Below are 12,030 nucleotides of genomic sequence, written 5' to 3' on the forward strand. Positions count from 1 at the left end.
TCATAGCTACAATCTTGACTGTTTTGACACCCCTTTGCCTGTGGACACCCCTGCCCATAATAGCGGCAACTCAAATTTGTCACATAGCCATCCAGATTTTCACAATAGATTTGGCATTTTTATCCACGTATCAAATCCTTCCCAAAGACCTGGAATAGACAGATGTTGATGTCTGAGGGATTAAAGATATGCAGGATGTAAGCTGTTGCAGGATGTAAGCTGTTCCAAGTAAAGCTGCTGTTTGTAATTGACTAATGGTGTTTTTGTCAATGCTGATGGTGTTCAAGTGGTACTCCAGTTATTTTGGGATTACTATTGGTACTGTCAAGGTTGAATCACTAAGATGCCTGCTAACTTCTATTGGTACTCAACTTGTCAGAGAAACAGGGGAGAGGGGTAGAAAGTGTAAGGAGAAAATGGGATTCTATAAAGCCGTTCACAGACTGTGAGAGCATGCAAGAATGCCAAGGTCACTAACACATGTGTCTGATGGAGAAGTGGACTGTTCTCATAACAAACCTTAGAGCTATAATTGGGTAATGTGAACATCCAGTGGGTGAAGGTTAAGGGAAGCTATTGTTTAATTAGGTAGATTTTTGCACGGAAAAACCGGAGCAGGTTTTGCTTCTTCAGTTCCGAGATGTGTATTCAATAAAGATTATCTTTTATGGCCTTCAAAGCCTTGCAGATTCCTTTTTGGGGGGGTCCACTATTCAGGTACTACCTTTGCTTGCTTTTGCCACAAATCTGCTTCTTTTTGTAGGTCTTTGTATTTTGTGATTGTTTCCAGTCCTTTCTCTTCTCTTCTGCTGTCTCCAGATACTTCCGTGTCTGTCTGCTTGAATTAAAGTCCTAGAGCAATTTAGCTTCTTCATATTCTATGACTTTTCTTTATTTTATGATCCCACCAACTTTTTGCTTACAGGCAAATGGTATTTCTTGCCAATCTTCGAATACACCGTTGTTGCGACTTCGTCATGCTGTTGTTATCATTTCTATTACTGTTGTTGTAGTTTATCATATAATCAGCCAGATGTTCAGAGTGGATTTGGCATTTTTATCTACCTATCAAGTCCTTCCCAAGACCTGGGATAGGCACGTGTTGATGTTTCATGGTGTTAGAGGTATTGTCTCAGGATGTAAACTGTTCCAAGTAAGCTGCCTTTTGCAATTGATGGGGTGGTAAATTTGTCAATGTCGATAGTGTTCAGATGGTGCTCCAGTTTTGGGGGGATTACACTATTGGTGGTACCTTGGCTTTCTTTTTGCCACAGTCGTTCTATTTCTGTTTGCAGGTCTTTGTGTTTTGTTATCTTCTCCAGTCCTTTCTCTTTTATTCTGCTGTTTTCCGGTATTGCCACGTCCACTATCCAGACTCTTTTGTCTTTCTTATCAACAGGTGTGAAGTCTGGAGTGTTATGTGGCAGGTGCCTGTTTGTTTCAATTCTAAAGTCTCAGGGCACTTTAGCATTGGCTAACAAAAATTAAAATACAAGAGACAAAAACAAAACATTTAAAATAAGTATTTAAACATAATGAACAAATAAATCCCATTCAAAAGAGCTGTGCCTTGACTGCTCTTATAAAAGCATCGAGAATGGCAGAAGGAGATTAAATGACATTCCCTAAGGACTTAGTGCTACAGCACGAGAAAGATACAGGAGCAGCTGTATACAGTCCATTTAGGAAACCAATTCACTCTAAATTTCTTAGTTCTATTCAGGTCACCAGGTTCCCATGCAAGTAGCAGTTACCTCGCTCTCCCATCTTTTGGGCACCCCAAGCAGCTAAGAAGAAAGAGACAAAATAATGAAATACTAAATTACACAAAGTGGGATTGTGAAAACAGCACTCTGGATTTGATCTCTAAAAGGTACTTTGAAGTGCCCAAGAGCACAAATTTAGCATCTGCCTGCAACATTTTAAAGCAGCTGTGTTTTTCCCCCTGGAGCATAGAGCAATGGCAGTGGGGAGCTCTGTGATTTTGGTAAAAGATGCAGCTGCTTTAAAGGGCACCGCAGACTAATGCTCTATTCGTGTTTTGGAAACTGAATCCAAAGGGTTGCACAGCTCTAATAAAGAGGAAGGAAAAAATAAGAATTTAAAAAGGAGGTTGTACAATCATGAATTTTAAAGGCCTGATTTTTTAAGCGGGTAAGTCATGACTAAAAAGGAAAAATTAGTTGAGTGCAGTTCTCAATGGCTCTGGGGAACACAGAGGATTTTTTCTCATGTGGAAATCAACAAACTTTGGAAAGTCTCTTAAGAGAGCTTCTCCCATCTACTTAATAGTTAGACACATTCATAACAAGATACACAACCTCTAAATTGTTAAGTCGATCAGAAATGTTTTTCTCCACATCAGCTTCTAAGTAGTCTTAAATAAGAACTGTTACTGCGATAACACAATCTCTGGTCATGGTGCCTTATGATCCCAGATGCTACCATACTACATTTCTTTCACTTTTCAGTTTATTTTGAATTTACTCATTACTACCTTTATGTTCTTCCTTTTCTGTTGAGAGTGAGATATGTGGGATATGTGTTTCTTAACAAAGGTAGGTCAGCTAAGATAAAGGATGGGTCAACAATTATCTAGGGAGATCTATGTTTATGTGGAGACTTGAGCATCAATCTCTCTGTTCAAGTCCAAGACTTTAGCTCCTGCCCAATTCTACTCCTCTGTTCTTGGCATGGAATATAATACCGAGGAAGCCCAGGAAATCTAAATTTATTTAGGAACTTTTTTTAAATCCCATCTTATTATTTTTTATAAATGACTCAGGCTGGTGAACATATTGAATACTCCTGTCAACATCCAACTCGAGAATCCAAATAAAACTCCAGGTTCATTTTGTTTCTGAATATCTTATTGTTTATTGAATACACGGCATGGTAATGTTGAAGCAAAACTATCTCTGAGGTTCCCAGATACCAGTTCATAGAATTAAAGAATAATTTCTCCAGCCAAACCCCCACCCTTTCACATAGTCCATGACCTCTAAGGTCCCTTCCAACTTTATTATTATTATTATTATTATTATTATTATTATTATTATTATTATTATTACTACTACTATACAATTTCACTTTTGTACGGGAACCCTCTGCTTCCTCTCCACACCTGCTGCAGTGCCCTTGAAAAGGTTTCAGGCTCTCGCGGTTTTCAGCAGAATCATAGAAGTTTCGTTTCTCCATCTAACCCATTCTAAAGCAACACTTCCCTCCCCTTACTCTAATGGCAAGTTGAAATGAAGAGGCATGTAGCTGCCAAAGTTTCATTCTTGACAACTCCTTCCTCTTTCCATTTTCCTCCCAACAACAACCCCATGAGGTGGTTGGGCTGAAAAAGAGCAACTGGCCCAAGTCAATCAACTGGCTTTCATGGCTAAAGTGGGACTAGAACTCACTGTCTCTTGGTTGTTTCTAGACAGGTACCTTCAGCACTAGACCAAACTGGCTGTCTCTTCCTAGCTGTGATGAATTGGTACAGGTAGTCCTCTACATACAACCATTCATTTAGCAACCATTCAAAGTTGCAACAGCACTGGAAACAGTGACTTAAAACCATTCCTCACAGTTATGATTATTATAGCTTTCCCACAGTCACGTGATCAAAAGTCAAGCACTTGGCAATTGGCATGCATTTATGACAATTGCAAAGTCCTGGGATCATGTGATTACTATTTTTAACCTTTCCAGTTGGCTTTCAACCTGCAGTCAATGGGGGGAGCCAGGTTCACCTACTTGCATGGTTCACTTAACAACTGCAGTGATTCCCTTAGCAACCGTGCCAAAAAAGGTCACAAAATTGGAACGACTCACTTAACAACCACCTTATTTAGCAATGGAAATTCTGGTCTCAGTTGTGGTTGTGTAAGGTGAGGACTAGGTGTATTGGATCTTTCCTGACAACTTTCAGTCCTGCTCTAAAATTCAGAGCTATTGACGAATGCTCGTTTATAATGGTGTTTGACCTACCGCTGGTAATGCTGCATTTGTGGCTTGTTACATTTGGCTCTTGTGATTGATTATATTTATTAGAAATCTGCAGATTTTCATCCTCCAAGGAGCTGATCAAGCTTCCTGCCGCTGGTATAATGAAGACAATCCGTCGTGAAAGAAGGCTTGATTGTCTAATGACAGCTCCAAACACCAGTAAAAAAAATGAAGCCATGGCACAGATGTCAATAAAAGCACCACATGCTGCTGTAATGCAGAAATGTTTGTTTTATTTTAAGAACAATATTATTATTTTTTTCAGGCATTTTCCAGCTCAAACAAGCCTCAACATAGCAACTGACAAGTGTTTTTTTTTTCCTCTCATGCATGGGAGAGCAAGAAAACATACCTGGATTATTGTTGACTCCTTGTTTTTGTTTGCTGTTGTTTAATGAAACTCGACAAAAGCAAAATAATGACCCTTTCCCCCCTTGCTTCTTTCCCAAATCAACAGAAAGGAAAGAAGAATACAACAGCAGTCCTACAGGAACCTGGCAATATTTTGCTCCCGTGGCGTCATCACCCAAATTCTTATGGACTCAGACGTCAAAAGCGAGATTGGGTCATCCCGCCAATCAACGTGCCAGAAAATTCGAGAGGACCCTTCCCACAGCAGCTTGTTAGGGTGAGTGGAATGCCAGAATACTCTATACCTCTGTGTAAGTTCAATGGAGATTACATTTCCCAATGCTTGTTAGTGGATTATCTTTAGAAAGAAACAGTAAGACTTCCAAGTTGGACTCAAGACAAAACTTGTCCTATTCCGTGAACAGACCGTTTATGCTTTCCAAGGATGTGCCATTCAGTAGTCACCGATGAATACGAATGCATTGATAGACGGTTGTAAAAAACTGAAAATACAAATAATATAACAAGAGCGCAAAAAGCAGTGAAATAATAGAACCGTAACATATACCAGGGGTCCCCAACCCCCAGTCTGTGGACCGGTACCGGGCCGCGGCATGCCAGCAACCGGTCCGCACAAACAAGCAAAGCCCCATCCATGGGATGCAGGCAGCACACACAGAGAGGTTACACACTCTCTGGCCCCCGGAAAAACCTTTCTCCACGGAACCGGTCCCTGGTGCCCAAAAGGTTGGGGATCTCTGACCTATACTTTGAAGCACAAAGATTTACTCAGGTGTTAATGTGGCATAATTTGCAAACAGTGAAATCAGGTTTTGCCATGATAAACCCAGATAAGAAGCACAACAAACCGGTTGCTAGTTTATAACCCATTTGTCTTCTCTCACAACCATATTCATTCATGCACTCCTGATGGACTGTGGCTATCATTAGATGCACATGTGAGTGAAACATTTTGTCACTGGTCAAAATGCCCTTCATCAAATTAGTGAGTTTGTAAATCATACCACATCTTCAGCAACACTTATCACCCCCCCCCCCTTGGAAATGACAAACTATTCAGCGTGAGCATTTCTCACCCACCAAAACATTTATAAAATACAGCATAGGAAAGTTTAAACCGTAAGGAGAGGAAAAAAAATAGATATATCTGATGCCAGGAACTGTAGCAAAATGTACAACAGAATACCACATTCATGAAGCTTTTTCTGTTTGAAAGCAAGTATCGACTAAAACAAAAAGCCGATAAGGGGAGTGCACATTTTGTCAAGTTGTCCTCTAGAATAAAATTGCAGCATAATTGCAAGAAATTTCAGGAAATAATTGGAGAAAATGAGGATGGATCATTTGCAGCCTTGTCAAGAAATAATGTTGAGCGAGTCGTTTCCAGGGTTAAAATGAATGCAGTCATTACCTGCTCTGTACTGATTAGCCGTTGCCTTGCAAAGTGCCTGACGTTCAGAAACAAAAAAAAACAAACAAAAACCCCACAAAATGGTTGGTTTAATCCCCCAAGGTATGAGCAGACTCGATCACATAAATTACATCTGAACATTCACATCCTCAATCTGCCATAGGTTCAGGGAGGGTGCTTAAAATACAGTGCAGATGTTCACCCTCTAGAAGTCAGCTCTTACAAATTTTCTTTTTTCCCAAAGAGCAAAAAAGAACTTAACCATCTCTCGGAGCCCCAGGTGGCATAGCTAATGGTGACGGATGCCAGTAGTTCAGCAACATCTAAACAGCAATAGGTTTCCTACTGGTTTAATATATATTGAGTCCATGGCAAGTGATGGAGTAAGTAGAGTTATCCCAGCTGTCGATAATATAAGGGAAAAGAACTACAAATGCTCGCGGTTCATAGCAAAAAAAGAACTTGGTGCAGCTGAACGATCTTCTTCCACTTTTCAGCTCTATCATTTTGGGGTCTCAAATCTGCTATTCCTACAGTTGTTTGGAGAGCTGCAAGTTCTGTTTGTTCTCAACACCTACTGGAGAAGTGGGGAACCATGGCACCTTTATGTCTTGTGGACTCCAACTCCCAGAATTCCTGAGCCATGAAGTCTGCATTCTGGGAGTTGAAGTCCACATGGTTCCCCACTCCTGCTCTACTGTATAAGAAAGCCATTAGATGCAATCAAAGCTGACTTTTGATGGCTACACTGACCCATTCTTTTTCTTTTTCCTTTCTTCCTTCCTTCCTTCCTTCCTTCCTTCCTTCCTTCCTTCCTTTTTCTTTTTTTCTATTTTCTTTTTTCTTTCTTTTTTTCTTTTTCTTCTTTTTTTCTTTTTTTCTTTCTTTCTTTTTTTTCCTTTTTCCTTTTTCCTTTTTCTGTTTTCCTTTCTCCTTTCTCCTTTTTCCATTTTTCTTTTTTGGCAACAAACAGAAACTGATTGGTAATCCTTTCTCGGGATTATTTTTTTTACTTATTAGGTAAGCCTATAATCCTAAAATTTCTTGAGAGACTTCATTTCAGGTTCCAATTAGATCCAATATAAATATGTTTTAGCATAATGAAAAAATTATGTTTTGACCATACATTTGGGAAACTCAAACGATCACTGGTCCTCCTGCTACATTTTCCTACGAACCATGAAATATATGTTGCATTATAATCTGTTGTTTGCAATAAACAAATGGTAAAGTCAAAATATTGAAAATATGCAACTTTGTATATGCATAATTGCATATAAGTATGTCAGTCCCAGGTGCTCTCTAAACTTGGTTGTTAGCTTGCATATATTTAATTACCTGACTAGATAGATAATCATCAGTGCTAATGTACTGTATATAACTAGGGAGCACACTCACTAGCACTGATGATGTTACCTAGATAGGTAATGAAACAACTTCAAGAAAACAACTAAGTGCAAAGAGCATCTAAGACTGCATGGTTCTAACCTGAGCTACACATATTCTCTTTTATTGGGTGTATATATATTTTTTAAAATTTTCAGCATGATATAAAGAATGATTATTACTTGTATGCCCATCATGTGATTTGCTTTCAGTATAAGCATGTTTTCATGAACTTCCTAAACATGCAGAAGCTATATTTATAAATCAACGATTCCCAGTGGTTCATGGTGCAAATAGAAATATTTGACTTATTAATTAGATTTGTTTGCCGCCCATCTCGCTTCAAGGCAGCTCTGGGCTGCTTACATTTAATATGCCAACAGTTCTTGCCATCGGACCTGCCTTTTAATTAAAAAAAATGGTTTGACCTTTCATGTGCAATAACTAGACAAATAAGGAGTATGTTCACTTGTACCCATTGGGAATGCAAGATGACCAGCGTACAACAAATGAGTGTGCTCCTGTTACACCCGTGTGCTCTCAGGTTTAGCTTATAGTCACTCACTCACACATACACACACAGCCCTGGAAAATGGCCACACTAATATCACTTTCAACTGAACACTGAGGCACAAATGGTTCTTTGGAATACACAGGGACCCAGTGAATTTAAAACAACAGCAAACTTTACTGGTTAATGTATATCTGTGTGCTTTTTCACACAATACAGAGAGAGCAGGAGGGAGGGAGGGAGAAAAAAAAAAAAAAGAGAGAGAGAGAGAGAGAGAGAGAGAGAGAGAGAGAGAGAGAGAGAGAGACTCTGTTGTCCACATTTACCCAATGTCCTCAACTAGGCTGGCAGGTACTAGCCAGAGGGACAGAAGCTGCCAAGTCTGGATCCAAAAATGACACAAAGAGTGGGGGGCTTTTATCCCCCAAAGTCATTGCTTTGTTCTGGTTGAGGGGAGGGGCTTCCCATGTGCTCAGGCTCAACTTCTTTTATCTGATTCCGGTGACATTTTTTTCCTTTGTTTCCTTAACGACTTGGTTCATTCCTGCCTTTCTCCACCTTGCTTACATGCTTGCTTCACCTTTAGGAACAGTCTCTATATCCCTCCATGCCATTTGTAGGGCTATGTGATTGTATGTGGCTTTTTAAAGCCAATTCTATCCTCACGCTATTTGTTTAAAATAGGTTAAATTCATTTGAAACCTGGGGGTAATTGTTTCTTCTAGCTCCTTCCTCTAGATCTGGCTTCCCATTGTGAACTCCACTTTTTGGGAAGTTGATTAGCTGCTTGTCAGTATTTTTAGCCAGGCAGTGGCTGAATGAAGCTGGATGTGACCTACAGAAGCTTGAAGTACAGCCTTTTCCCTGTTCAGCTAAGATGAGCTGCAATGCTCTGTTTATTAACGCATTTCATTCACGGGGAAAATATGGTAAATGAAACAAGCAAGGCCATGTTATTCTTACAAATGTATTCAACCCCCCTGTCAGCTGCAATTTCACTTCATTCCAGAAATGGGCCTAGTATTCCTCTGATAATACATGGGTTTCATTAAGCAATAGTTTGAATATGCCAGTGACCAGAAATGGTAGTATTCTTTTCAGAAGTTGAAACTGATGTGAATGAAAACAGAAGAGCAGAACAGGAACATCAAAAGTGGCCAAAACCATAGCGAGAGAACTTAGCTTCTTAAAAAAAAAAAAAAGCCAACGCTGCCAAAAAAAAAGTCAACATAATCCTAGGTTGCATTAACAGAGGGATAGGATCAAGATCAGGTGAAGTGTTCGTACCACTTTATAATGCCTTGGTAAGGCCACACTTGGAATATTGCATCCAGTTTTGATCGCCATGATGTAAAAAAAAAATGTTGAGACTCTAGAAAGAGTGCAGAGAAGAGCAACAAAGATGATTAGTGGGCTGGACGCTAAAATATATAAAGAATGGTTGCTGGAATTGGGTATGTCTAGTTTAATGAAAAGAAAGAGTAGGGAGTGACATGATAGCGATGTTCCAATATCTAAGACACTGCCACAAAGAAGAGGGAGTCAAGCTATTCTCCAAAGTGCCTGAAGGCAGGACAAGAAGCAATGGATGGAAACTAATCAAGGAGAGAAGCAACCTAGAACTAAGGGGAAATTTCCTGATGGTTAGAACTATTAATCAGTAGAATAACTTGTGTCCAGAAGTTGTGGGTGCTCCAACACTAGAAGTTTTTAAGAAGAGAAAACATTTTTAAGAGCAGGAAGATTCCCTTTTAGTAAAGCCCTATTCCTGAAGGATCTCCAAGGGAGCAAGTGTGTTTGCAGGGTATAGTTAAGAAAAATTAAGATAGTGGAAGTGGGAGGCCAAAAGACCAGGCAGAATTTTGATTGCACATCACAGGTGTCATTTTGAGACTTCTTCTGAATGTCTTTGGTTTACTTAAGCATGTAAGGTGCTTAAATATGTATGTTGCTGATGTGAGAAACTTTTTGTTGGTCCCCAAGATGCAGAATTTAACAGAGGGTCCCTAATCCTTTGGAAAACCTGCATTTAGAACAAATTAGCTCAACTAGAACCCTGCAGCTGAACAATGGGAACTTACAAAGAAAGTTGAGTTCCCTCCGGGGCATATTTCTGAACATTTATGAAACTTCTTTCTAGAAAATGATGAAATTACCAGTCACAGGCCATTGTTCTCAATGGAACATGCTATTTGGAATGTAATGTTCCTGAATGCATTAACCTCTAACTATATGAGGGGGAAAACAACAGATGGCATTTTATCTGTCATCAGGCAAGCTTTGTTGATTGCAGGACTAGCAAGCATTCTTCTTTTTTTGCTTTTCTTTCTCCTCCTTTCTTCCCCTAAGGAAAACCACTGCAAAAGTATCATGGAGCATGCCTTGTTGGAGTTTCCTTCACTAAACACATAGACAAATATCTAAAGCTTGGCCCTCAGATAAAGCAGCCATCAGCAGGCACATAGACATAAACAACATCCACATGCCATTAAAAAGAGATGATCAAAAAGTTAAAAGATCACAATACCCCGTTGCCAGCAATCAATACCCGGATAATGAGAGATTAACAGCAAGTTTAAGACCAAAGCAACAATCAAGCAGAAAAGAATACCCCAATCCAGAAACTACCAACTCAGACAAACAATCAAATAGTCAAAAGACAGCCTAAGCAAGGAACTTGTTAAGCACCAGGAAAATCAGGAGATGTTGACAGTTCAAATAGGTATAAAAATTTATTGTAAGCTTAAGCTCTTTACAAGAATATGAACTATTAACGGCCAAGGGAAATTAGTGGGAGATAAGAGCAGAAGGAACTCAAGATGGGCTCAAGATTTAGATCTGTTGTGGGTAGAAAGGGACTCATGACTGATGATGCATTTGACCCCACCATCAGGCTCAGCCTGATCATCTCCTACAACACCACTAAGAACACTCCTACAAACACTGACAGGGCAAGCCACTTGTATATAAAAGAGACCAAACCCCATTACCTGCTAACACTGTTGATAGTGATGTAAGTAGTTAGCTTTAGTTTGACGAGAGTTACTTTTAAGCAGTTTCCTTTATTGTTCCTCATCTATAGACAGAAACCTTGCCAAATTAAAGCAGATTACTTGCACCATAAAATATATACTCTGGAAACTGTTAAGGAGGAGCCGTCTTCACCCTCTTTCTCCCACACCAACTATCTGAATGTCACTGTCTCTTACTTCTGTGGAATGCAGCCCTTTCCTCCTGGGAATCCAGACTACATTCCCACACATGGACCTGTTAAGATCAAATTAAGACAGTCATTGCTACTACTTCACAATGTGTTACTCAAAGGAATCTTTCAGATTATTGCCTAAAAGAGAGTTGGCTGATTACAGGATAAGTAGCAGCACTGTTGTCACCTGGAAGAGGTATGTAGATAACAACTGAAAATGAGAAGTCATGTATGCAGATGCAACTTCCCATCTCAGGTGACAAGTCTTTTAGACTGCTCTGGGCATAAACTATCGCAAATTAGGGGGGATGCTGAATTTGCTAATTAAACTTCTCGAGAGAGAGCAAAATAGAAATATGTATTTGAAAACAGGAATTATTGCACCAGTTGTAAGGAGACACATACATGCTCTGGGTTGCTTCTCACTTTAAATTATCCTCCAGGTGCAACTTTTAGAATGATATCCAATATCTGCTTGTGAAATTTGCATAACTCAAAATACTCTTTTATATGCAGCTTCTCTCAACTCTGATTATCACTGATAGAGAAATGGCATACACACTCATTGAAATAAATAAATCCAATTGAGCTAATCAAATAAATCAAAGAGGAGGGATCTCTACATTTTGCTTTCCTCCCTCTGCTCCTTGGGATCCATGCCTACTACTATAACTTCTATCACGAAGCTTCCCACTTTCCTTCAATGGAATGGGGTTTTTATGCCTATTTTGTGATCCTGAATAATTGGGAAAGGAATAATGAATGTGATTTAGGCAACTGGGTTACTCACTTTTTTGAGAATCTCTGAATATTTTTTTCTCTGCTTTAAAAAAAATAATCCTGTTTCTATACTTTGTGAGTCCAAAGCAGTTGTGTTTAATCTGTAGGAGAAGGATACAAAGAGACTGGGGGTAGAGTCAAGAGAGGACTCAGCCTAAAATCATTATGTTCCCACAAGTGGTCCAGCTCCAGTCCCTCTTGAATTCTGTTGACTCTTATCTAGTGTCAATTTCATGTAGACCAGTTACTTGACTAGATTCCTGTGTACAGGCATGAGCAATAAATCATCTTAACTTGAACTTATCGTGTGGCCTAAAGTATTCGAATTCCAGTTATTTGAACTTCTGCTTTTTCCATCAAGAGTCG

General features: G+C 39.4%; 1 protein-coding gene across 1 annotated transcript in view; it reads left to right on the top strand.

The window, feature by feature from the left end:
- Positions 1-4,456: 4,456 nt before the first annotated feature.
- LOC107292003 (cadherin-4) overlaps positions 4,457-12,030 on the top strand; it is a gene marked incomplete at both ends in the record, with an annotated part of 277,419 nt that continues 269,845 nt past the window's right edge. Inside the window, one exon of the mRNA XM_015821060.1 lies at positions 4,457-4,627. Within this exon, the coding sequence (XP_015676546.1) occupies positions 4,457-4,627 (171 nt within the window). The remainder of the gene's footprint in view (positions 4,628-12,030) is intronic.

This window comes from Protobothrops mucrosquamatus, unplaced genomic scaffold (genome assembly GCF_001527695.2).
Source record: "Protobothrops mucrosquamatus isolate PMUCROS unplaced genomic scaffold, P.Mucros_1.0 scaffold1241, whole genome shotgun sequence".
In the NCBI taxonomy this organism is placed as follows: domain Eukaryota; kingdom Metazoa; phylum Chordata; class Lepidosauria; order Squamata; family Viperidae; genus Protobothrops; species Protobothrops mucrosquamatus.